Below are 26,535 nucleotides of genomic sequence, written 5' to 3' on the forward strand. Positions count from 1 at the left end.
CGGGCGCGCGCCCGGCGGGAACGCGGGGCCCGGGGGGGTGGGTGCTGCGGCACTTACCATTCGCGGCGTGGCGTCGGGTGCCCCGCGAGGGGAGGGAGAGGGAAGGAGGGGAGAGGGTGGAGACCAGCGTCCTCTCGGCGGAGGCTTTTCTGCTTCGTAGCAGCCTTGGCTGGCGCCAAAACCGGACTCCGCCCACTTCCTCGCGCCCGGGGGTCGGGGCAAGTGGGAAACTAAGAACGAGTGCTCCTCTCGGACCACCCTCTGGAAAGACCTCTCCTAAACTCGAGGGTCAGCCCCAGAGACGTTGCCCAGGGTTAGGTCGGTGCAGCGCGAACTGTAATTTGTTAACTAGAAGTCCCTTCGGGTGTTTCCGGGAGGGGCCGAGATAGTCCTCTGTGCTGGGGGAGGCGAAACGGAGGGGAAGGCTACAGATTTTAATGTACTGAGAATATAAAATGGGGGGTGGATTATCACAGGTTTAGAAGTTAGGACCACCTCCCGGGTTGAGGGGGCCGGGCTTCTGGCCGGGGGATTAAGCTCCTCCCGACAGCGTTAATTTCAAACTGCGCGACCGTTTCTCACCTGCCTGCGCTAAGGCGGGGCCTGGACCCAATTCCAAGAGGGAGTTGCACGCAGTCCTCGAGCCTTCCGCAATTCACTGAGCCCATTTACGCAACTGACGTCAAGCGCTATCGCTGGCCGCAAGGGGGAAAGGTACGCACTTGGCGTAGGGTGGTCGTAGAGCCTTCCCGCCATTGGCGGCGGTTAGGACGTTTACGCAACGCTCTGACGTAGGAGAAGACGCGTTGGTCGGGGGGGAAGGTTCTAGAAAAGAGGCGGCAGAGGCTCTAGCGGCAGTAGCAGCAGCGCCGGGACCCGGGTGGAGGTTCTTCTGTCGGTGTTGTTTCTCGAGCAGCGGCAGTTCTCACTACAGCGCCAGGACGAGTCCGGTTCGTGTTCGTCCGCGGAGATCTCTCTCATCTCGCTCGGCTGCGGGAAATCGGGCTGAAGCGACTGAGTCCGCGATGGAGGTAACGGGTTTGATATCAATGAGTTATTGGAAAGGGCATGGCGCGGCCTATGGCGCCTCGGTGGAAGCCGGCCAGCCGCCTCTATGGGACAGCGGCAAGAAATTGGGCCTCTTCAGTAGCGGTTGGTCTTGAGATATTTTTGAGAGGGGTCGTTAGCGGAGGCCTGATCGTACAAATGCCTTCCCCACCCTCAGCCTCCCGGCGCCATTTCCTTTCACTGGGGATGGGGGATGGGGAACTTTCACTTGGCTGACGTAGCCCCGCTTTAGCGAAACGGGGGCTCGGAGGCGGGAATTTTTATTCCCCTTTAAAAGAATGCTTATCTGGGGGCCCGGCGTCTCCGCGTTTGAGGGTTTCGGCGGGAATGGGGTCCTCGTGAGCGAGTCTGCGGCGCTTCCCCTCCCCCCTTCCCGGGAACCGGATTTGGCGGCCGCCATTTTCCTCTCTCTCCTTCCTCGCAGCGTTTTTCTTTTAACTCTCTCAGTCCTCCTCGTTTGATCTCTCTGTGAAAGCATAGAAGTGGTTAACTCTTTCTCTTTCTTCTCGGGCTGTTTTCATATCGTTTGGAGGTGGATTTCGAGTGTTTTGGGAGCTTGCATCTTTAGAGTCCTGCGCACCTCATTAAAGGCTCTCTGTCTTCCCCTCGATGAAATGGCGCCATTGCGTTCAGAAGCCACACGGGGGAGGGGGGGCCATTACAGGGCTTGCTGGCTCGGTTTGAGAGAAGGTATAACAACGTAGGGCGTTGGGCCGATTTTAACGAGAGCCACATTACAAATAAACCATTTTGTTCTCAAGTTCTAATTTCTTTGAGTAACGGTTTTCATAGGTCTGCAGTGATTAAAAAAAGCAGTTGAATCGCAGGAACCTAGAAGGAAAGAAATTGGGAGCCATCGTATTAGTACCGATTACAAGCGTGGCAGTGAGGAAAGATTATTTTGGGGTTAGGGATATTCTTATTTTAAGTATTTCTACTGGGAACTTTAATCTGTACTGGGTAAAACTACCGATCCTTGTAAATGGTAAGCCAGAAATTGTGAGGAAGTGAAATTGAAATGAGTTTACCTTTACTTATAATTTGGTTAAAACATGGCTCAGTCTTTTAATGCGTGTATTGCTATATGCAAAAGTGTTTTTGGCCTGGGCCGCTATGTATTTGAACCTTGTCACTTGCTTTTTTCATTTACGCTTGCAATCATGGTTGATCATTACATTGATAAGCATAAGGTCTCAAGCGAAGGGGGTCTACCGGGTTATTTTCTTTGACCCTAAGCACGCTTATAAAATAACTTTGTTTATAAATCGATAGTGGACATCGGGTAAGTTTGGAAAATGTGAGGTAAGTAATGAGTTTCTGCTTTTTGTTAGTGATTTGTAAGAATTGTAGATGTACTTTATTTCCATAATTTATTTGGGTTTAGAGAGACCTATTTGCTGACAACATTTAGAATAAATAAGAAATAGCTGAAAAATCTAAATATATTAATCTTGCCAAATCACAATTATAAAAGGCTGTTTTGGATGTCTCCTAGGAGCTAATTTGGCTATTTTTGTTCTTTTTTTAACTTTGAGAATCCCAAAAACAGTGTGCAGGAAAAGAATCTGACTGAGTTGGCTCTTACCACTGTTTTTTGAACAGTTGGGAGAATATGCATGGACGAGACTTCTGTAGAACTGTGGGTTGAGAACAGTAATGTTGATTGCTAAGGAACAACATTATTTCATGCATTGAAGATTCCATTTGACGTTTAGTTTATATTATTCATAGCAATTGGTCCTAGATATTATGACCTGTTCTAGTTTATGGGCTGAAAAATTTTTTTAACCTAGTTTATTTGTAAGCCAGGTTAAATGATTCTTCCATGACGGTCCCAAATAAAATGCTGTTAATGCAGCATATTTGCTTGGTGATTTGCAGATATTAAAAGATTTCAGCTCAGATTTTTTTTTTTTTTTACTTGTAAAATTTGAGGCACTTGTGTGGTTTGCCAGATGGCCGCTAAATCCAGTAAGCCCGAGCTTTTGATATTGGGAAATAAGTGTAGTGTTATAATATGAAACATTTGTTGTGGTTTTTGAAATGTGAGATTACTGCAGGTGAATGTATTTTACTGTGCATATGGTTGGTTGTTAACTGAGTAGCAATCCAGTTTAGTATTGTCGCCTAAATACTGAATATAGGATAGGAGTACTCACCAAAAAAAAAAAAATCAGTATGTTAAACTATTTAAGCTTTAGATGCTACTGGTCATATTAATTTTAAGCTTATTTTTATGCATAAATTGAATGTATGAAATTTTTCGCAATCAAGAGAAGTTACGTGGAGAAACTTAACCATATTTGCCTTAATAATTTTTTCTTTTTGGTTGAGATACTTAGAATCACCACCGGAGGGGGCTGTTAAGGGAAAATAAATCTCACTATTCATGTATTAAATCCTGAAATAAATGGTAAATTTTGGGTCATTAATAAGGAACTGATAGTTATTTTTTATATTAAGAAAAATCTGAATTGAGTAAGTTAATTTCTGTGTTTTTAAGATACAGGGTTGAATGAAAATTTTGATTGAATCCTTTCATAACCCTTCATTGACCACTGAATAGATTTGTTCCTTTCTCAAGAGTTTTTAAAAATTAAGTGATACTAAACTGTTAAGTAAATTTAGATCAAGCATTAATGACTTTGAAACTTGTATAGTTCAGCTGAAGCAATTTTTTTGGTGTAACACAGCTAATATGCAGTTTAACATATGGTTTAAATTTGATGTAAGTTTTTTTTTTCCCCCCCAGAAAACTTTAGAAACTGTTCCTTTGGAGAGGAAAAAGGTACTCTGCCAGCAGGTCACCTCATATTTAAGAATTTAATTTCCTGCATACAAAGAGAAAATATAAATAAAAATTGAAATGGTGTTTTCCTTTGCAGAGAGAAAAGGAACAGTTCCGTAAGCTCTTTATTGGTGGCTTGAGCTTTGAAACCACAGAAGAAAGTTTGAGGAACTACTACGAGCAATGGGGAAAACTTACAGACTGTGTGGTATGTTAGCTATGGAATTCTGACTACAGATACTAGCCCCTTTTGACTGTTTGACTTCTCTGTTTAAAACAAATGATTCATGCAAAAGATAAATGAGTACTTACAGTGAAAAAAAGAAAAAAAAACCTGTTGATGTTCCTAGTTTATAGCACAAATAATGAGAGTGAATGCTGAAGTTTCCCCTTTGGTTTTAAAGGTAATGAGGGATCCTGCAAGCAAAAGATCAAGAGGATTCGGTTTTGTAACTTTCTCATCCATGGCTGAGGTTGACGCTGCCATGGCTGCAAGACCTCATTCAATTGATGGGAGAGTGGTTGAGCCAAAACGTGCTGTAGCAAGAGAGGTAAGAAAACATAACTTCTTTGTGCAATAAACATGAAGAAACTGCTGTCAAACTGAAGGTTAGAATGTAATTTTTGAAAGAACTGGGTTTTAGCTCAAGATTCTTATTCTTATTAAAGCTGTGTTGTTTTTTTTCTCTTTAAGCTTATTTTTCAAAAGACTAGGCTCTTCATAAGTTATTGCTTTACCTAGTGTTTTATCATAGGGTAGATAAAAGCCATATGGTACAAAGATGTGTGCTTTCATTTGTGGTTGTAGTTCTTATGTTAGAATGATTTTTTCTCCCCCACTGTTTTAGGAGTCTGGGAAACCGGGGGCTCATGTAACTGTGAAGAAGCTGTTCGTTGGTGGAATTAAAGAAGATACTGAGGAACATCACCTTAGAGATTACTTCGAGGAATATGGAAAAATTGATACCATTGAGATAATTACTGATAGGCAGTCTGGAAAGAAAAGAGGCTTTGGCTTTGTTACTTTTGATGACCATGATCCTGTGGATAAAATTGTATGTAAGTGTCTAGGCACTAGATGTATGGCTCTTTCATAAATTTTGGGTATGTTAACATCTACAACTTTATTAAAAGGTAAACATTTTAAGTTGTTTACTGTTAGAGTTGGTTTAATGGTGTCTAAATTTTTCATTCCAGTGCAGAAATACCATACCATCAATGGTCATAATGCAGAAGTAAGAAAGGCTTTGTCTAGACAAGAAATGCAGGAAGTCCAAAGTTCTAGGAGTGGAAGAGGAGGTAACTTTAATTCTATTTTTTTCTTTTCTTTTTCTTTCTTTCTTTTTTTTTTTTTTTTTATCAGTGTTTGCTACTAACTAGGCCATTTATTGTAGGCAATTTTGGTTTTGGAGATTCACGTGGTGGCGGCGGCAATTTTGGACCAGGCCCGGGAAGTAACTTTAGAGGAGGATCTGGTAAATTCAAGTTCTAAATGTTTGGAGGGTGAATGAGCTTGATGAACAAAATATTATGATTAGGTTTTGAATTCTAATGGGGAAATCTGCCCTAACCTAAAAAGTTTTGTCACTAAGACTTCTTAAAACATGGTGGTGAGCTCTTTTGATTTTGGCCAAGCAAGAGGTAATAGTGGATAATCAATTTCAGATCTTTTGTTTTTGAAAAAAGTTAAAATGACCTTGCAAACAGTCTTAAAAATGAGGCATTTTTAAATGAGTTTGAAAATGTCATAGGGGATTTGCTTATAGAGTTAAAATTGTCTATAACTGCTGGAATTTTTGTTTTAGGCTTCAGTTGTATTTATCTGGATTAATATAATAAGTTGCCAACAGAAAAGCCTTGAACCCTGTCCCATGTTATTCCTATGGATAAATGAATGGACTCTCTTAAATTGAGGCTTGCCTAAGTTAGGTTGTTACCTTGATAATGAAATTTAATTACATACTCTCATCTATTTTATGAATAAACCCAGTAACACTAGTCATAAAGTTTCTAATTTATTATCCTGAGGTACTAACAATGTAGAGGAAATGGGTAACAAAAATCGAATAGGGTGAACAGGGTATAATAATCATCTTTTTTGACCCTTAACAGATGGATATGGAAGTGGACGTGGATTTGGGGATGGATATAATGGGTATGGAGGAGGACCTGGAGGTCAGTTTTTTCCACATTTTGGTTTTTGTGACCATGATTTAATCACATTGTGTGTTGTCAAGTTGAATTTCTACATTAAATCTTGTAATGTCTTAAATTTTATAACGTTTTAGGTGATAATATAATTTGGCCTTTTATAGTTTGCATCTTAGTTTTATAGCTTAAGGAAAGTGTATGCTTGTAGGTATTAATAGAGTGCATAATCACGGATGGATTTTAAATGAGATTTTAAAGATGCCATCACTGTATCCTGTTGTTTCTGAAGCAAAAGAATTGAACCTAGGTGTGGTATTTTATGCACTTCGATTTTCTGAAAAGTTACAGAATACTGGATTTGGCCGAAATCAACACATAAGGGCAGTACATGTAAGAGCAATTGTGTTGTCTTAGCCCTTAACCTAGCTACTGGGTCTCCTTGAATAACTTCCCCATAGGTCACCTAAGGAACTTCTCCAAAATATGCAACTGTGTGCTACACATAAGGCTGTGAGCCACCGTTATATGTCAAGTGATAAATTAGATGTGTTAATTGGAATAAAGACTGGTAACTTGCTGACAGATTTCCTAATAAGAAAGGGATATTTAAAACTATGAGCTAGCAATAGTACTGATTTCTGATTTTGCCACTCATTAGGCATGACTAAGTTATTCCTGTATATATCTCACTTCCGACTTCACTTTGAAATTCAAATTTTTTTTTTCCTTTTTGTCTTTTTTCGTGACCGGTAACGGGATCGCAACCCTCGGTGTCGCGCCTGCACCGCGCTCAACCAGTGAGCAGACCGGTCTCTATATGGGATCCGAACCCTCAGTGGGAGCGCCACCGCGCTCCCAAGCGCCGCACTCTACCGAGTGCGCCCCCGGGCCGGCCCTGAAATTCAAATTTTAATTGGAGATTGCTGAGTTCCTCAAGTAATTTGAGACTTACTCTATTAGTTTTAAGAAGCATTGAATTACATGAGTTTGCTAATTTCTGATTCTCCCCCTATTTCTACTCAGGAGGGGGTAAATAAGCTTGCTTATACTTTAGGTAAGAGACATGATAATCCATAGGAAACATGAGTTGAGAACTTAATCTTTTGGACTAGTAGGAGGTTCTTATACTTTCTCCCAGTAGCCCACGGCAGTCGTCTGCCTCCACAACCTTTACCCGAGGTACACATATAGTATTTCAGGAGGGGACCCTTAATGTCTTGAACTTTAGGGGAGAACTGTGGCATTATAGGTATTTTAAGTCTGTATAAATGGTTTTATCTGGTTGGCTGTGGATATGTTACCCCAGTCCCCAAATGTTTACCAAGGGTAGGTATTCCATCTTTGACACTATTCTAGAACTACAGATTTTATAGAATGAATATTTCACTTATAAATGTTTGGAAAGCTGGAAGTGGGTGAGATAAGACAGTTTAAGTGGTATTAAAAATACTAAGTAATTACTTAAAGACTTATTTTATAATAGGTGGCAATTTTGGAGGTAGCCCTGGTTATGGAGGAGGAAGAGGAGGATATGGTGGTGGAGGACCTGGATATGGCAACCAGGGTGGGGGCTACGGAGGTGGTTATGACAACTATGGAGGAGGTAATAAATTCACCTGTAACCTTTATGTGGGAATTTGGATTGGAATTCATGAGTTTTAACATTTGAAATTTTTTATTTCAATGTTGTCACTTAGATACCTTTAAAAAATTATAGATAGGTGTTTTGCATTTGTTCTGATTTGTGTTTGTGGGAGCTTTGTTCTAAATACTTAGCATGTATCAGTGGTTTAATGTTTGTATTGTTCTGAGGTCCACTGTGCTAGTATTCCAATTTTTTTTACAGGAAATTATGGAAGTGGAAATTATAATGATTTTGGAAATTATAATCAGCAACCTTCTAACTATGGTCCAATGAAAAGTGGAAACTTTGGTGGTAGCAGGAACATGGGGGGACCATATGGTGGAGGTAATTTATAACTAAAAATTTGGTTCCTCAGATTTTTGTGATTAAAGGATTAGTCTTTTATGACTTAAGGGAAGATATATTAAGTGTGTTAGTTTATATTTGCGTAATGCTTCTATCATATAGTATTACTAAAATAAATTCTGCAGAAATCTCCAGAAGTATTTCTGTACAAACAATTACAAGATTAAGGATTGGGATGGTAGAGTTGGAGTATTCAATGGTATGAAATAATGTGGTCTGAGGAAAGTAGTTTAGATATTTCTGGTGGGGGTTATTGTTTTACTCAAAAGTGGTATGAATTTGTATAAGCCTCTTTGAAAGTTACCTAATACTAAACCTTTATTCAAACCATAGTTTGGCTTATTCCTGAGAAAGTTTTCACAGGACTGGATTTCTTATGTCTCTTGTGCTTTGAATATACTCTTAAAATCCCTTACTGACTTAAATGATGGTAAAAGGGCCCTTTAAAATAGCGGCATCAGTAAAATGTTCTAAAGTTAGAAGATCAAAATAGAAATGTGAACCTGGGTAATTCATCTCCCAAATATTTTGGTTAACTGTAACACAGGGTTATGGTCTTGTTTTAAAGACTGGATGAATCCATTGTAAAATGGAATCAACTATAGTATCAGGCTGATTATGGGAAGTTAAAGTAGTTTGTTTTTTCTTGTTCCAACACTCTAGGAAACTATGGTCCAGGAGGCAGTGGAGGAAGTGGGGGTTATGGTGGGAGGAGCCGATATTGAGCTTCTTCCTACTTGCCATGGGTAAGTAGCTTTTTGAGTTTTACAATTATTATTATTTTGGGAGACATAGCTGCAGGAGTAAAAGCTTTTTAGGATCATGTTAATCTTTCCTTAAAATCTGGTTAGATGGATAATTTCATAACCTATTTTTTTTTTTACTCTTTACTTCTGTTGAAACAGGCTTCACTGTATAAATAGGAGAGGATGAGAGCCCAGAGGTAACAGAACAGCTTCAGGTTATCGAAATAACAATGTTAAGGAAACTCTTATCTCAGTCATGCATAAATATGCAGTGATATGGCAGAAGACACCAGAGCAGATGCAGAGAGCCATTTTGTGAATGGATTGGATTATTTAATAACATTACCTTACTGTGGAGGAAGGATTGTAAAAAAAAAAAAAAAAAAGAAAAAGAAAAAAAGAAAAGAAAAAAATGCCTTTGAGACAGTTTCTTAGCTTTTTAATTGTTGTTTCTTTCTAGTGGTCTTTGTAAGAGTGTAGAAGCATTCCTTCTTTGATAATGTTAAATTTGTAAGTTTCAGGTGACATGTGAAACCTTTTTTAAGATTTTTCTCAAAGTTTTGAAAAGCTATTAGCCAGGATCATGGTGTAATAAGACATAACGTTTTTCCTTTAAAAAATTTAAGTGCGTGTGTAGAGTTAAGAAGCTGTTGTACATTTATGATTTAATAAAATAATTCTAAAGGAAATTGTGTAATTATAGACTTTTTATTTTAAATAAGTTAAGGAGTGGGTAGTATAATTAAGGTCTATTGCAAAGCTGTTGTTATGTTTGTTGTAAGATAAATGCTGGTCAGATATAAGTGTGTTGTCTGCAATTCATCAGGATTAAATTATCTAGATAACTTAAGGGATATCTCTGCAAGGAGAAACACCTTTTTAGATCTTTTAGATGCTGCTTCTTCAATGCAAGGAAAGGAAATAACCCCAGCGAGGTACTCTTCAGGGACACAGGTCTAGTACAAGAGAACTCTTGACGGCTACTAAGTTCAGCCAGTCTTAAAAAACTGTGCTGTTTCTACAAAGCTTTAACTACAGTAGTTTATAAGGATGCCAACGAAAGCTGAGGGTGTAGAGCAAAGTAGTTCTAAGCTTCAGTTAAACTTCTTTAGGTAAGATCTTATTTACTTTTCCTTTCTTAATTTTCCTCCCTAAAAGATAAACTAATACTCTTCAATGATCTTTCAGTATAGTGGTTCTTATTGTAGTTTAACATAGCTATAAATTGAGTTTAATCATTTATAAACTCAAGAGAATAATTTTATAAACCCTGTTTTCCAATCTGTCATTTACTTTAATTATTTTGGTTGTTTTTCCTTTTTTTTCCTTCTTTCCCTCCCCCTCCCCTGTCATGAAGATTCAGGTGCTTAACTTATCATTTTTTTCCCTGCTGGAATTTTAGCATTGATATGAACCATGGACAAGTATATTCTGCTGCCACAAAGACTGTAAAGTGCTTCATTTCAACAGCTGAGGCAAGCCAAGTGATCATTAATAAAGCTTTTCTTGGTTCCTTCAGTGGTGTTGGTAGTAAAATGGTAGGTAAAAGTTAGGCTGCAACCTCAATAAATCATGAGATTTCCCACCGTTACACCCTTGTGTATTCACATTTCTTGGATCAAGCATTTTGAGTGAACCTAGGGATTCTTATTAAAGACATTTTGTTGTATTTATGGTTCTAGCTTTACATGCTTATCAGGATGAGGCTAAAAGAAAAGGCAGGGCAAAATGGTTGAATATTTTCAGATTATAGTTTATACGTATAATGTAGAAGACACTACTCTTAAGTCTTATATGTATCCAGTATTAAATAAATGGGTTTAAATGTGGTAGTTCTTGCCGAATGTCCTACCCTACAGAGATATGTAGGTTGTCTGCTGAAATTCATTTCTTAAACTAAATATCAGTGTTTAATTGCCTGGCTTTATTGCCTTTTCAGGAATGTGGTATTCAGGGCTTATTCTACTATATGCACCAGTGAGTCTTCTTTGATCTTAAGACCACCACTGAAGTTATTTAGGTTCTTTGGACAAACATGATAAACTTCTTCAGATACTTTTTTTTTCCTTTGGCAGGAAGGTGTCTTGCTGCAGGTAACTAATGAAGAAGTGGTCAACCACAGAGTCTTCAAGAAATAAGAAATTCTGTACCATCTGAAAGTAGTTCTTGTTGGTGCCTTCATTTTAAAAAGCACTCTTAATATGAAAGGGAAATGTTTTTTTGAGAAAAAAACAGACTTCATTTAGTACAGGTTCTTGATATAAAACAACTACAAAATGAGTGTTGTTTGTAAAGCAGTAACATCAAGTCAGCTAGAGAGATAAATGTATCATGTTTTAAATTAGGTTTTGTTAGTAGACAGATTAGAGTTCTATTTTAAATATAAAGTTTATAAAATAAATACTTTTGTATCCAAATACTTGGTGTAATGTTTACACATAAAATGTGTGAATCTTGTTCTATAAACATTTCAGTTGTCTAAAAGGTTGACATCCCCTAAATTTTTAAAGCAATTTCACAAAGCTATATGCATATTTCCATTTATTTTTCAGTATTAATAGACAAATGAGGAAAGCATTGTGGACATTATTGGCTGTCCCTAATAAAAGGCTATGATTTATGCACTGTATATTCAGCGTTTGAATACTGCTACAATTTTCTGGCTTTATCTTGTATGTTTAACATTGCTGGTGGCGTTTTGGAATTATGGATTTTAGCTAGAGTGATCTAAATTAACTGGCTGTGCAGGGTACTTGAGATGTAAAATATGTCATACTAGTTTGTCAAATGTCAGTTAGTTCTATTACATTATACACTTAGTAAACCAGTATCAGTGGTCGTCTTTTTAAAGGGCTAAACTTTGTGGATAAAATTTAATAACATCCCTGGGCAGTTGGCTCAAAAAATTTAACAGGGACTTGGACATTTACCTGAATTGGAAGTCAAAAAAAAAAAATGACAAGGGCAAAGTTAATTGACTTGTTTTAAATAAAATTTCTTTCGGTTTTGATAATATGAAGTATCTTAGCAGGTAAGTGAAGGTAGAAGTGGTTAAAGGTATTATGGAGCTGTTTTCTGTTTGAAAAAGCTGCATCTGTTATCAACTATATACTTGTCAGAATACTTGGCTTCAAGTTTATTAGGAAAATGATTAATTTTGAAGGCTTAAAAAAAAATGGCTCTACAAAGAAGTTGAACTTTGAAGAAGTAATGGTATGATACACAACCTCAAAATACCCAACTCTTAAAACCAACAAGCTCAAGGGAATATCCAAATAACAGGGAACAAATTAGGTAACAGGGCAAAATGAACTAGCTAGTCAAGATGAGGGTTTACTAAAACATACAGTACCTAATGTTGGATTTTCAGGCATTTTTCTTGTGTGGTATTTTGAGTTTTAGGAATTGAAATTTAAGGTAGTTTTGGTATAACCTCAGGCACTGTCCTGAAAAGAAATAATTTTATATAGGGCATTGTTAAATTTTTATTTCTGAAGCCTAACCCTTATTGATTGATGCATAACACATTACGTAAATGTTTAGAGTAACGGTAAACTCTTCAGCATGTGGGTCTCTAATTGGGAGCAGCTTAGCTGTGTGATTCTGGCTCAAGCTCTAAGTGGCAATCAGAAAATTACTGGGGTCGGAGAATTCGCGTGGGAAAGAGCATACTAACATGGCTGAAAAACTTAATGACTGTTATCTTCACCAGAATGAATAACCCAAGAGAAGAAGGAAGAAGCTAAAAAAAATATAGCCAAACTTGAGAAATCACACCATCTTGCATTCTAATTGTCACACAACATGAGAGGGTTCTCACTGGTATGATTACCAAGAGGCTAGATAAATTGGGGACCATCAGTGGAGCTGCTGGCTACCTCTCAGGAGTGCTGATCTTATATTGCTCATTTTTGTGAAACTGGATCTTTATCCTGTGTATGGTTTTTGATAGCCCAGTTTGGCAGATGAGTACAACTTAAGTTGGCCTGAAAATCTAACTCCTACTGGACTCAAGTATTAAATGCTGAGTTAATTTAGGTAGACTTTAGAAGAATCAAGTGTTGCTTTGTTACTGATTAAGTTGGTAGTTCAAAAGTACAGGTATGTTCCTTTGCAGAAGGTAGAAAACAATCAGGACACCTGGAAGTAAATTCTTGGCTTTCCTTATTTTTTAGAAGCAACAGTTCACTTGGAACTTAGGTACTCAGACGGTTGATATGCCTTATACTAACCACTATGTTAATATTATTGCAAGTTAACGTGGGGGGTAGGGGGAAATGGTTGGGGGTAACAAGCCAGTGAAGTGAATGGATTACCTGAGCAAATTTAACTCTTAAGGAGCAGGGGTTGGGGGACACTGACCCAAGCTATTTAAGGTGTGTTTAAGAAAGTCAGAATTCTAACATCCTATTGGAACCAGCCTTAATAGGGACACCAAATACCGAGATTTTAAGCACATACTGTTTGGAGATTGCATATGGTTGCCAATTTGGACTCCCTTGTGCCTCATCTGTTCAACGTGGCATTCTGCCAGAAATGTTAAAGGTTTGTTAGGAAGAGATGTCCAACATAGTAGGTGTGAACTCATTTTTGAACTATTAATGCTTATAAGTAAGGAAGGTCAGAGTACTTGGGATCAGTTCAAAGTGAAGTGGGAGATTTGGGCCAGTCCACTGAATTCAGGAGGGATAAAGGTACATACTAGAAAATGCACTCGAGAGGCCAAGTACAAACAGATGAACTAGATACATGAAGTGTTACATATCTTAACTAATTCTTACCAGTTCCCAATGAGGTTTGACTTTAAGCCCCACACCAAAAGGACGCCTGGGGCACACTATCAGAAGTTAAGGGGAGAGCCATTGAATCTTAGTCATTAGCTTTTAATGTAACCATTACATCTTATTAAATGTTTTGATGGGTTTCTCTTAAGAATTGCTTATCCATGTCTTGCTGAGATGGAAGACCAGTTTAGGTGTATTGTGATCAAAATTACTGAACTATGTAGGTGATGAGGATGGTCTTGGCTAGAGACCATTTGAGTCAACCGTTGGGTATTAGTTTAATTCCTGTAAATAGTTTACACTAAAATCCTGATGTAGGGTTTCTTCCACTGCTAAAATTGAAATATCAGTGATGGTAAGGTAAGCAACTTAGGTTTAGGGTCCTGAATCCCAGTGTGTGTGTGTGGGGGGGGTGGGATCAGAAAACTAGCCCGTGGCATTGTGAAACTGGCTGTTGTAAATCTGATTCATTGGCCTTTGGTCTCAGTGCCCCAAATACCTTGCAAATTTAAACTATAGTTTAAACTTCAGTTACCATGAACATTTTGAATTTCAGCTTCCTCCAACTGCATTTTTTTCCCTTGGTATTTTCAGTTTTCAAAGAATGCTGAATCTGACAAATAGGTAGTCATGTTTGAATATTACACTTACCAGTTTTGAAACCTACAAGTAAATTGGTACTGTAGAAGTTGATATTGTAGATTGAAATGATTATGCTGTATGTACCCTGGAGTTACAATGTAAGTATCAAAAGATTAAGACATTTCAGGTAATTCTTGTACCATCAACAGATGAAACAAATGGTTATTGAACAAAACTGGTTATTGAAGGGCAGTGTTTGCTGGCAAAACCTAGGGCTTGAAAGAAGTGCGTAGCCCAACTTAAAATGGAAAAAATTTTTATTATAAAAATTAACTGTATAAACCGTTTTTGTAACCCAAGATCATATTTTTATGACTTGTGATATTCCACATCGTAAAACAATGATTCCTGTGGCAGAAATACCTGACCACCTTGATCCTGATAATTCAGAAATTAAGCGTTAGACTAAAGGTGCACGTTAAAATCTTGATGTTCCCACTTGATAATCTGGTTGAGGGTCACAGCCATCTTCAAAAAATTCATGTTTACCGTTCCAATAAAACTCATTAAATGGAGTTTTCAAGTACTATTATTTCTAGGATTGATCACTGTAGTTTACTTCCAAACTCACCTTTTTTCCCTTATTGTCCTGTTCTTATTTAATAGTTACCTTTTTGCCCATTTTAAACTTTTAAGCATCTTTCAAGTGGTTCCATAGTTTCTAGTTTCTTTGGTTGCAAAATCGTTCTATTAACTTCCCTGTTTCCCCCCGCCCCCTTCTGGTATGGGCTCATGTTTTGACAGCAAGGTAGGGAATTTGGTGAGATCTCAGTATCTAGGGTGTGGGGCCATCCCTACTGGCTGGCTTTACTACTACTGCCAGGGACCCTATGGGTTTAGTAATTTAAGAAGTTCTGTTTATATGCAGGAATCTTGGTTGGGGAGGCCTGTGGCCTAAACCTGTGACTTTAGGTCTTTTTCCTCAGGCACATTAAGGCCTAACACTCTGATACTTTAAAGCTCTGGAGTTCCTTGGCTTAGAGCTTGACCATTTTTAGTTCTCATCAGTTTGGCATACTATGTTGACCTCAATTTGGCCTGAGTGATCAATTTGTGTAAATTTAAAGTTATCACCATGCTGTCATGTTATTAGATGTTCACCTTTCTTCCTGAATGGATATTTTAAAGGGTTTGAAATAAGGTAAATTTGCTTGGAATTTCGGTGTAAAAGAATAACTTTTTTATAATATAAAATTTGCACAGAAAATTTGTAAGTTAAAAGTTCATGGTATGGTTCGTATTATCTTAATTCTATTTTTCCATGAACTTTCTGAAGTACCCTCATACTTCAGTGCTAAGAAGCCAAATGAAAATGTTAAGGTTACTTTAAATTTTTAGTCGTATAAAAAATACATTTTTAATTAGATCCCCATGTTTTCTTTTTGAAGTGACCATCTTATGAGAAAAGCTGCCAAAGTTACTATAAAGTCACCAGGTTTTCATGTCACCTTATCCTTTGAACAGAACTATTAATGAATCTTGCATATATTGCAGTAGGAGAGTTCCCCACGAGGGTGATCTTGAAGTCCTAAACTGTTCATATAAGCTTCAAAACAGTGATTCAAAGTAGCAGTACTTAAAGATAACAACACTTGAACACAACTCCCAGGTTCCTGAACATTACTGTATCCATACAGTGGAGTCCACCTTCAGTTTCTTCTCTCACTTTTTCTCTTTCCCTTTTGGATTTCTTTGTGTCCTGACATCCCCAGTTCTTTTGGTACAATTAAAACACTTCCATCATGGCTGCAATGAAGAGCATACTGGTTTGGATTGACTGGCCTACCCTGGTCATCTCGTAACCTACTAAAAACATCACGATAAAGGTCATGCAGTTTCTCTTTCATTATGTTAACAGCTTTGTTACATTGGGCTTGCTCTCTTTCAAGGGTTTCCTTCTTTGCTTGCAAGTTACATATATCATCTTCTAGATTCAAAATTATGTCTAATTTGCGTTTACGGCAGTTCTGAGCTGCAACTTTATTTTTCCCTCTTCGTCTGATATCACGGATAAGTGAGACTTGTAAGTCTGTTAGATAGTACCTGCTTAACATGCTGTTGAATGAATCAACAGGCATGTGGACAATTTCATCCACAGAAAAAGGGATATGCAGAGCTTTAGCACGTCGTTCATCACGGCTTAAGTTTCTATCTGTGTCATCGAGGTACCTGCTCCTTATTTTCTGTGATTTTCCAGGCCATGAAAAAGAGTCAGAAGTGGATTCTGGGACAGTTGGCTGTAAGTGATAGGTGTGGTTATGAAGTATGTGTTGAAATGCAAGATCCACATGAAAACCAGAATCATTCCTATGAGCCACATGACAAAGCTCACTGGGTTCTGGGTAGCAGCCTCCTACAGCCCCGTGAAGGTCATGATGGGAGAGAGAATCAAGGTCACTACTATACCCTCTAGCACCTTCTTCATGCATAGAATGAGAAGAATTAGACTTGGTGACAGAAGTGCTATTGTGACTTGAAGTTAACGAAAGGCCAGAATCAGAATCTGGTTCTTCGAAAAGCTGAGAAACTTCCATAGGATCAAAACCTTCAGTAGCCAATGACATAAGGTTTATCTCATCAAATATGTTTACATCAAGGCCATATAATAGGTCTTGGCTTGTTAGATTCCTCATCTGGTGATCAATAGGAAGAAATCCTGTCAAATTAGTTCCAGGAAGGGTTTGCTCAGGATTGGTGGTATCAGAATTTAACTGCACAAATGCCTCTTGTGCCTGTGAAGTCCTTGTTATTTGATCTCTTCTAAATGTATTGTTGGGACACAGCAACATGGCCTCATGAAGATTCACATCGTGACTTATAGCCTGGCTAAAATTTACATTATAGTGTGCTGAAGAATTCATGCCGTCGTTTATACTGCCTGGAAGAGGAATATCTCCCAATGAGATGCCCTGAGAAAGGAAGAAGAAAAAAGACTTTAAATATGCAAAACCCCATTTCAAAAGCAGTTCTATTACCTGATACAACTTTACTTATCTCACTCTTGTCAATTCTATACTAATAGGGATATACTGTTGGCTATGAATAATTTCCTAGTTAAAATACAGGCAGAACAGGGTTGGCTGGTTAAGTCACCCAGTTTAAGCATGGTGCTGATAACACCAAGGTCAAGGGTTTGGATCCCCATACCAGCTAGGAGCCAAAAAAAGAAATACAGGCAATACAGCATGTGATGTGAGCCCAAATCAGAATATGGAGTACTTGGGGAAAATAATTGCTCTTTGAATAGCCTAGGAATTTAGAAAATTTGATTAGGTTAGTATAAAAACTGATGTCATTTTATTAGTTTTAAATTATAATATTGTAATTTACTACTTTATAATAAGTAAACTACTGGCAATTGAAATCCACATTCTGGAGGGTCAGGGATAATAAGCTGTGAAGTCTGTGAAGCGGAAAGGTTGTTTAAAAGACCCCTTAAGCATAATCAACTATAATGAAAATTGCTACCAGAAAAAGCTATGCCTCAAGTTTGCTAAATATTTACTACCATTTTGCATCAATGTAAGTGGTCTAAATTTGATTGTATCTTTGGAATTATTTGGAAGGAGGAATGGCATACATATTTGGCTAATTCTCCAAAGTTAAAGTGTTACTATAAAAAGTAAACAAGTCTGTTCTTAAATAATGTATTTGATATTATTACATAAGTATTACTTAAAACTGCTCTATCATCCAAGTAAAAAGGTTGTACTTATTTAGAGGTCAGTGCAGATATGTTCCTGCAAGGATAAAAGCCAAGGTTCCAATTACCTCCAGTGAATTTTCAGACTGTGATGAAAGCAACAGTAAGTCTTCCAGAGAGAAAGATGTATCTGTCCCACTTAGATGTCTCTGTAGAAAAATAACGGAAGGTGCATCATTCTTCAGATAAATTAGAACACTGAATTGGTTTGCCTGGGGCTTTAGCCTTATTAATCTTTAAAGAATAACCAGGTCTTTCCTCCTTGCTGGATTTTTATACTTATTTTGTTCCTTAGTTGTTTTAAAATGCATACTTAAAGTCAAAAGCTAATCAGTATCTCTCTTTCCTTCCTAAACAGGGACCTTTAACTCCAAACTCCACCATTGCTGCCTTAACCAACTTCCATATAATAGTTGTGGTGGTTGTTGGCTGTCTGGTATGGGGATCAAAACCCTTGACCCTGGTGGCATAACACTATGTTCTAATCAACCATATAATTTTTGGCTAGTATTTTTAGTTGCACCTTATTTTGTCCCTCCATATCCAACCCTCCCAGTTGGCTACAAAATACAGGTAATTTTTACAGTCAATACTTTACATTTACCCAAATGTTTTACTAACTTACTCATCATTACTTCATCTCATCCCTGCCTTCAGAGGTTAGCTTTCTTGTTGAAATAACTCTTTTGATCTTTTTAGAGAGGATCTGAGTAGTAAACTTCAGTTTTTGTAACCTGAAATTATTATTTTGCCTTCGTCTTTAAATGATAGGTTAACTAGAGAAGTAATCAGGTTTACTGTTTTCCCTCAGTGCTGTCTTATGGTATTTATTAACTATTGATAAGTTTGTTATCAGTGTTATTTTTTTTTTACAGTGAATCTGTTTTTCCTCAGGTAATTTAAAAGATTTTTTTCTTAGTTTTTGATGTTCTGCTTTTTCACATTGATATGTCTGGGATTTAATTTTTCTTTTTAATACAAATCTTTCCATGAACTTATTTTTTTGGCAACTGGCTAGTACAGAGATCAAACTCTGGACCTTGGTGTTATCAGCACCATGTTCTAACCAACTGAGCTAAATTGCTAGTCCCTTAATTTGTTTTTATTTACTCTGGGACCCTGTGTACTCCTTTAATCTGAGGACTCATTTTAATTCTGGAAATATTTTGCCATAAACTCAAATACAAGGGTACTTTAAAAAGTTCATGGAAAGACTTATATTAACTTTTAATTCTATTTTCCACAAACTTTTTGAAGTACCCTCATATTGCTTCTCTTTCATATTTGCTACTCTCTCCTGGGACTTCTAAAATAATTTTGGTTTCCTCATTCTGTCATTGTCTCAATCTTTCTTTCATATTTTGCATTCTGTATGGTCTATTTTTGGTAATTTCCTTAGATCTCGCCTACAATTTACACTTTTCTTTAGTCATGTCCAATCTGCAATTCACCCCTTCCACTGAATTTTAATTAAAATGACTACATTTTTTTATATGTAGAATATAAATTCTTTTCTATATCCACTCTTTTTTCATGATAGTCTGTTGTCTCATACATTCTGTCCCCTTATCTTGAATAATTTTAATACCTTAAATTTAGAGTCTTTTTCAGAAAATTTGTGAATCCTGACTATATGTAGAATATAAATTCTTTTCTATATCCACTCTTTTTTCATGATAGTCTGTTGTCTCATACATTCTGTCCCCTCATCTTGAATAATTTTAATACCTTAAATTTAGAGTCTTTTTCAGAAAATTTGTGAATCCTGACATTTTTTGCATATGCTGACTCATGGCTGTTTATTTCTGCATGTCGTTTGTAATTTTTAAAAGGTAAGCTCATCTTTGTTGGGCGCTGTTTCTGTAGGAATCCTACACATCCAGGGTTACCAACTGTGAGGCAGTTTTGCATTTTTCTCTGCAAAGACCTGTATTTATATCATTTTCTATACCTTACTTTCTTGGCATAGGATTTCTGATTGTGATGGCAGAGTAGGTTCAGACACTATATCAAGCTTTTTGGGTCCTATTACGGTTCTGACTTATAAAAGGCAAAAAGAATTGTCCTAGTCCCTATTTCCTGGACACCAGAGCCCTTAATTGTGAAATCTGGTTCCAATTCCTCTTTGAGGCTCTTCAGTGCCTGATTATCTTACTCTGGATCTGAGCTGCTCCTATGTTTTTTCTCTCTCTAGAGTTCCCTCTCTTTGGAGTTCTGCTGTGCGTTTTAAAGTATGTTTTACCCAGGATTTGTTTTTGGTGTGTACATATCTTTACATGTGAGTTCATGATCCTAACTGAAGTACTCATGCTGTGCACCACTCCCACTCCTTTTTACTTTAGGGTTTTCTTTTCTGAAGATTCAGACCAGTTGGTCTGATTGTGTGTATGTGTGTATACACAAATAACTTTGTTTCCTTTCCTGCCAAATACCTTGGGTTCTATGATGCCATGTTTCAGGGCCCATAGTACATTAGATTTTCTGTATCTATTTCTATGGATGCTATAGAACTATTAACTTTAACCTAAATTGGTAAATAATATTTCTTCTTTGCTCCTCTTTGACTGGAAAATTGCACATTTTAGTGGACTTCTTTGCCAATTAGATTCCTGTTTTAATTGATTATTCATTTCTTAATTTGTAGAAGTGTTCTATTCTGTTAATGACCCCAAAGTCAGACTTGTTAGTCCTTGGCCAGCCATTGACCAAAATTTGCTGATGGTTACAAGAAAGAATGGATAACATCAGGACAGATTTTTGTGGATCCCTGTGAAAATCCTTATGGTAGGTAAATACCATTATTTGCAGAAAATATTTGGAACATAGAAGTATGGGAATGAGGATCAATTCTGCTTAAAGTGAATTAGGGGCTGGTCCTTCATTAGTTTTTGTGCTTGCTCCCTTCTCTAGTGCCCAGGAGATGGGGGGCTGAGGGGGCTAACCCCTACCAACCAGGCTCTGTAGCCCTCAGGTTGGGTGGTAGGGCCACAAGAGATAGGGAGAAGAGACAGAAGGTTGGGCTTCTGCTGAGTCTCACATCAATTCCAGCTCTCACTGAGATCTATTTTTCCCAAAATTCCCTTACATCCTAATGGTGTGGTAATGGCTTCATGTTGTTGCTAGTTCCTGGCCCGCCTACCCCCACATCCCTTGGTTTTTACCTTAAAAAAAACCAAAAAACAAAACCAAAAACCTTTTCACTTAATTCTCTTTAGAATCTCATCGGGATGTGCCTTCTACTTGAGGATTTTAACTGTGGAAAGCATTCTGTTTGAAGTCACTATGAAACAGTTTTTCTATCACACCTAAGAAATTATACAGAACACTTTTGAGATATTTGGTTTCATAAAACTTGGCCATTTCTAAATCTAATTGTTTATTTTTTTCTGTTCAGCTGGGTCCAGATCTTGCATGAGAATGGATAGCTCAGCCATTTAAAAAATTAATCCATAGGATTTATTCCATATTTTCTGTTCAGTTGATTGCCAGGAAATTAAGTCAGACTTTCATGATTCTCCTTTCTAATGTTCATATAAAATATGAACACAGTTCTATTTTAGTTCAAGAATTCATTGCATGTTGAACAGAGATCACCACTAGGAGTATTCAAAGAACATGGTGGACACACGTTTATAACAGATTATCTTTTAAAACATTTAACATTAATATAAGCTCAATTTCTATTTAGTGAGAGGCGAATGACTTCAGACCACTTAACCTGCATATACTGTGTACTTATTCATTAATAGACTGCAGGCTAAGTTCAGGCCTGCAGTGGGGCTAGAAAAAAGTCATTGTTAATGAGTAAATTATGTCAATCATCTCAGGAATTCTTCCAGGATTGTCACCTGAAAAAATGGAATTGTCAGTGACTCACTCATCTGAGAGCTCATTTCTGTTTTCTTTATTTCAACATACTGTGAAAGCATCCACTAAGTAACATCTCAATGAAAGGGAGAAGAACATATTGTTGGAGCTACTATAAGAAATGTATAATCTGCAGTACATAAAAATGGATATAAGTGCTAACTAAACAAAACTGATACAGGCTAGGAACAAGGAGGTGAACAAGGAGATACACAATGAGGAGCCAAGCCTGATAAGAACTAAGGCACAAATGCCTTGTTTTGAGTGATTAATGTGTTTCTGAAAAGTTTTGTACAGATTGATTTTGTCCTGTACCAAATTATATTTTAAGTTCTCTCCAAGGAAGCTCCGTACTTCATCTGTCTCCTCATTAATATTTAACCAGTGCCTACTATTTGTCTAGCAGTGAATTTGTTCTACAGGTAAGTCAAAGAAGTAGAGAAAGCAGTTCTTGCTTTTCTGGGAAGCCCAGTGAGGTGCTAAATACTTCTGCATTTTAAAGTGAAATGCTAGGGCCGGCCCGGTGGCGCACTGGATAGTGCGCCGCTTGCGAAGCACGGTGGCGCTCCCGCCCGAGGGTTCGGATTCCACATGCGGACCGGTTCCCGCTCACTGGCTGAGCGAGGCGCGGGAGCAACACCGAGGGTTGCAATCCCGTTGCCGGTCCCCGGTCTGGTACGGGGGCAACACTGAGGGTTGCGATCCATTGCCGGACACGGAAAAAGACAAAAAAAAAAAAAAATCTTCAATTTCATCATGCTATCTCAATTATACTGTACAGATGTGGAAAATGTCAATTCAGTTTTTAAAATAATGTTTAAGCATTTTTATAAACAAGACTATTATTGCTGACCTAGATAGAGATATGTCAAGCAACATCTATATGATTTTAAAGTAATTTTTTTGTTTCTTAAAATATCCTGCTGCTTCTGGGTAATGTTCCTGTCTTGTCACGCAAGTATAACATGTGCTGCACACTCTTCAAATTGCAGATGTGCAGCGTACATCAGATTGCCACTTGCAGAGCCCAGCCTAATTCTATTGCATCTTCAAGAGAAATAGTTCAAATCAATTTCAGCATGAATTTAGACGATCTCTTGTAGACATGGTCATGAAAAATAAATAAATAAATAAATAAAAAATAAAGTGAAATGCTAGGCAGCAATTGAGGGTTATAAAAGGATTGAAGCCGGAGAAGCTAGGGAGTCAAAATGGAAAGGTTCCTGGGGGTGAACTCTCTACCCCTCCCTCTCACCTGAATGGCAAAAAGGGCTTCAAGGAAACCACTTAGAACTTGGGCCGGCCCGGTGGTGCACTGCTACAGTGCACCGCTTGGGAAGCGTGGCGGCGCTCCCGCCGAGGGTTCGGATCCCACATGCAGACCAGCCGCTCACTGGCTGAGCGAGGGGCGGGGGCAACACCGAGGGTTGCGATCCTGTTGCCAGTCCCGGTCCGGTCCGGGCGCGGCACTGAGGGTTGCGATCCGTTGCCGGTCACAAAAAAAGACAAAAAGACAAAAAAAAAAAAAAAAAAAAAAAAAAAAAAAATTGCTTGGTGTGTGTTCCCTGCAGTTTGGGGACACAGCAGCTTAGTGTCCTGGCTCTTGCCTGAGGAATATAAAGGAAAAGAGGCCAAGCAGGGGATGTAGTGACAAAGGGTGACTAACAAAGGGTTTAAAGAGGTGTTTCCAGGGCCACTGCCAGATAGCAACTGGTTGAGAGGGCCACTGAAGAGGTGAAGTGTATGCCACCGAATATTCAGGAGCAAATCCTAAAGGACCAGCTAGAGGGGGAGACCATGAAGGCAGGGGTCTCCAAAAAACTTATGAAAGGAAAAGTAGTGCCCATCTGACAAAGAATTTTAAATGTATCCTACAGTCAAGGGAAATAACGTCACGTTGGTGCCAGTCAAGTAACACCTTTCCTGAGTTCTTATGACCCTACACACCCAGGCCCAGAGAAAGCAGCCTAACTAGCAGGAGAGGATGAACTGGGGAAATAAAGGAGCAGGCCATGCACACACTTTTCCACTTCAGCCAAGCCTTGTGGCTGCAGCAGATAAGATAAAAGGAAGGGATTTTAGTTCAGAGGTTTAGAGAATTACACTGGATTGCAAAGGTACTTCAAAAAGTTCGTGGAAAAAGTTAAAAGATAATATAAATCTTTCTATGAACTTTTTGAAGTACCCTCCTATTACTAATTGCTGCACTGGAACGACCAGAGGGATTTTTTACCTGACTGTCTAGAAGTCATGGGGCCTGCCCTAGATTTCACCCAAGGTGTAGGGAAGAACTAGTTCCCCTAGAACAGGTTAGAACAGGCTAGAGGGAGTAGGGGAGTGGTGGGTAGGCAAAGAACAAAACTGTTTTCTGATTTCACTCTATAAAATCGAGTAATTTTGACAAAGTTACACCATCAAGGCTACAGTGATGACAGGCTGTCTGAGAAGGGCCAAGGCCTGGTTCTCCCATCCTCCAAGGATGTTCAAGGCACAGTCCCAAACCCCACCTCCTGGGGAGGGGACATGCTGAAGCAGGTCCTGAGAGACCCATCAGGGCAATACCTGCAAGGGTGTGCCTTTCAACAGGAAGGACCATGTGATTAAAGGTCTGTGGAACCTCCAGGCCTGCCTCTGGAGCACCTGTTTGCCAGGCTTGTGGGCAGGACCTCAGCGGGGTTCAGCAGAAACCAGAGTACAGCCCAAGTGAAAGAAGGGGGAAACACAGGCTGCAGGAAGAATCCATCTCTTCAGCCTGGCTCCGGGAGTTCATCTTTCTACACATCTTCTCATGGCTGAAGCATGTGATTAGACAATGAGGAGCCCAGGAGGTAGTCCTGCTGCGCCTTGCCCTTACTCTACACCAGAGGCACAAAATAGTATTCTGAATGCCCAGTGGTTCAGTTTGGCCCACCAGGAGACAATAAGAATTTGAACCCACGCCTTAGCTGGAAATGAGGGTGATTTGCTTGTAGGGTTGGTCCTCTGGCTTGCTCTTCCAGACCTGGACGGCCTGGCTCCTTCAAGTGGTGGGTTGAGGATTTCTGGATTCAGAATGCCAGCTATCTCTTTATCACTTGCCTTGGCAATGATGACTAGCAAAACCTGCTAGCAGGTTCGTGGAGGGGTGTATGTGTATGCACACATGAAGTATGGAGTTTAACCAGAGAAAATTCTATGGGCTGATTCCTTCATAAATCAAATTACTACCGCAATTTAAAAAATATGTATTTTCATATGTCAGACTTGCTAATAGTAAAGCACACTTAATGCAAAATTCATTCTTAACACAAACTGTCAATGCCACAAAATCTACATCAAAGACAAAATGGAAAGGCTGGAATATTCTGACATGCTTACCTCATTTCTAGACTCAGTGGGTTTTTCTGCCTCCCAGTCAGGTTTCTCTGCTATTTTGTTTTCACCTTCCTTATTTTGCTGTAGTGATTTCTCCTTCTGGGCTGACACCCTTTCCTCATTTTCCTCATGCTGGGAACTGTGATCCAGAGCTTCATGCTTGTTATCTCTTTGTACCTCATTCTCCTATAAAAGTACCAAAAAATATGCTTAGTAGAAATCCATATTTCTTCAAATAAGCAAACAGTTTTTAAAACTGTTAAAAGTTCCTGTTTCATGATCATGAAAACCCAGAAGTCAAAAGCTAAGACTGGCATTTCATTATTTCAGTATCAAAGAAACGTTTCATTCTGAAATAACAGCCAGTTTTATGTCCTGTCCTTCTTAAGTACTCTGAGACAGACTGTTCTAATCTTCATAATTTAAATTACATGCATTTATAAAACCACCGAATTAAAAATATTTGCAAATTAGATTAGATTTGGGAATCAATGTTGCCAGCAGGCAGTTTTTATTTAGTTCTCTGTTGAAAATAGATCAAACAGCTAAGTTGGAAGCAAACAGTGATTATAGAAAAATCTGAAAAGTATTATTACAAACTATTAATTGTGGTTCTCTCTGGAAGGCAGGATAGGTTGGGGGCAGGGTGGGAAAGAAGGTGACTTCACTTTATAGACTTGTAACTGTTAAAATCAGGAAAACAAATATATTTTTATTTTGAAAAGGTTGACACCAAAGCTTCATCTAACATCTCAATAGATATTTTCAACTATGCTTATTTATCCAGATAAATCCTTCCACCTTTTAATTTACTTTAACTAAAAAGACTGAAATAAAAGGCTAGAGAATTCTCAACATTCTAATAGTTACCATTTGGCATGTACTGTATGTATGAGTACCGATACTTTCAATTATGATGCATATATACACACATACTTTTTTTTTTGTAAATGACTGGCCAGTAAGAGGGTCCAAACCCTTGACTTGGGTTTTATCAACACCATTTTCTTTTTTTTTTTTCCGGTTGGTAAGGGGATCGCAACCCTTGGCACGGTGTGGTCTGCACCATGCTCAGCCAGTGAGCGGACCGGCCATCCCTATGTAGGATCTGAACCCATGGCCTCGGCGCTCCCAGCGCTGCACTCACCTGAGTGAGCCACGGGGCCAGCCCATCAACACCATTTTCTAACTAACTGAGCTAACCGGCCAGTGCTCAATTATGATATTAAAAGTTCTCTCTGTATAATTTTCCCCCCTCTAACATCAAGGCTTCTCAAATTCTTTCAAAGGATCTATTTTTAATTTCTGACTTCCAGGAACATGGCACTAGACTAACTCAAAGACAGCACCATCTTTCCCACCAAACCACAGGAATGTTAATCTTTTTTTTTTTTTTTTTTTTTTTTTTTTTTTTTTCTTTCTTCATTGGCTTAATTTTTTTT

At 38.4% G+C, this 26,535-nt stretch overlaps 3 protein-coding genes across 13 annotated transcripts in view; 1 reads left to right on the plus strand and 2 right to left on the minus strand.

Moving 5' to 3' along the window:
• Positions 1–393, minus strand: part of CBX3 (chromobox homolog 3) — a 13,615-nt gene extending 13,222 nt beyond the window's left edge. The window contains exon 1 of the mRNA XM_008588481.1: positions 58–393. Within this exon, the coding sequence (XP_008586703.1) occupies positions 58–60 (3 nt within the window). The 5' untranslated portion in view covers positions 61–393. The remainder of the gene's footprint in view (positions 1–57) is intronic.
• Positions 394–810: 417 nt separating this feature from the next.
• Positions 811–11,363, plus strand: HNRNPA2B1 (heterogeneous nuclear ribonucleoprotein A2/B1). 11 transcript variants are annotated; one of them, XR_551667.1, is made up of 14 exons: positions 823–1,031; positions 3,821–3,856; positions 3,954–4,064; positions 4,261–4,407; positions 4,705–4,915; positions 5,054–5,155; positions 5,251–5,331; positions 5,969–6,031; positions 7,491–7,610; positions 7,854–7,976; positions 8,661–8,743; positions 9,627–9,855; positions 10,146–10,281; positions 10,819–11,363. XR_551667.1 is itself a non-coding variant. In XM_008588484.1 (12 exons), exons 1-11 carry the CDS (start codon positions 1,026–1,028, stop codon positions 8,720–8,722), a joined length of 1,062 nt encoding a protein of 353 aa, XP_008586706.1. In that variant the 5' UTR covers positions 823–1,025; the 3' UTR covers positions 8,723–8,743; positions 10,819–11,363. The 11 variants fall into 11 exon arrangements, 7 of the variants coding, with proteins under 7 accessions (XP_008586711.1, XP_008586706.1, XP_008586705.1 ...); XR_551669.1 differs by having other exon boundaries at positions 10,146–10,218; XR_551666.1 differs by lacking the exon at positions 9,627–9,855.
• A 2,242-nt stretch (positions 11,364–13,605) lies between these two features.
• Positions 13,606–26,535, minus strand: part of NFE2L3 (nuclear factor, erythroid 2-like 3) — a gene marked incomplete at its 5' end in the record, with an annotated part of 35,932 nt that continues 23,002 nt past the window's right edge. The window contains 3 exons of the mRNA XM_008588491.1: positions 13,606–17,078; positions 17,941–18,021; positions 25,097–25,279. Of these exons, the coding sequence (XP_008586713.1) occupies positions 15,819–17,078; positions 17,941–18,021; positions 25,097–25,279 (1,524 nt within the window). The remainder of the gene's footprint in view (positions 17,079–17,940; positions 18,022–25,096; positions 25,280–26,535) is intronic.

The sequence above is a fragment of the Galeopterus variegatus genome, unplaced genomic scaffold, assembly GCF_000696425.1.
Source record: "Galeopterus variegatus unplaced genomic scaffold, G_variegatus-3.0.2 Scaffold4861, whole genome shotgun sequence".
In the NCBI taxonomy this organism is placed as follows: domain Eukaryota; kingdom Metazoa; phylum Chordata; class Mammalia; order Dermoptera; family Cynocephalidae; genus Galeopterus; species Galeopterus variegatus.

Excerpts from the sequence above, each read along its gene's own strand:
- HNRNPA2B1 (XM_008588484.1), top strand. Across the intron at positions 4,916-5,053 it reads TCCTGTGGATAAAATTGTAT|TGCAGAAATACCATACCATC; the intron begins GTAAGTGTCTAG and ends TTTTCATTCCAG. Across the intron at positions 7,977-8,660 it reads GGGGGGACCATATGGTGGAG|GAAACTATGGTCCAGGAGGC; the intron begins GTAATTTATAAC and ends CCAACACTCTAG.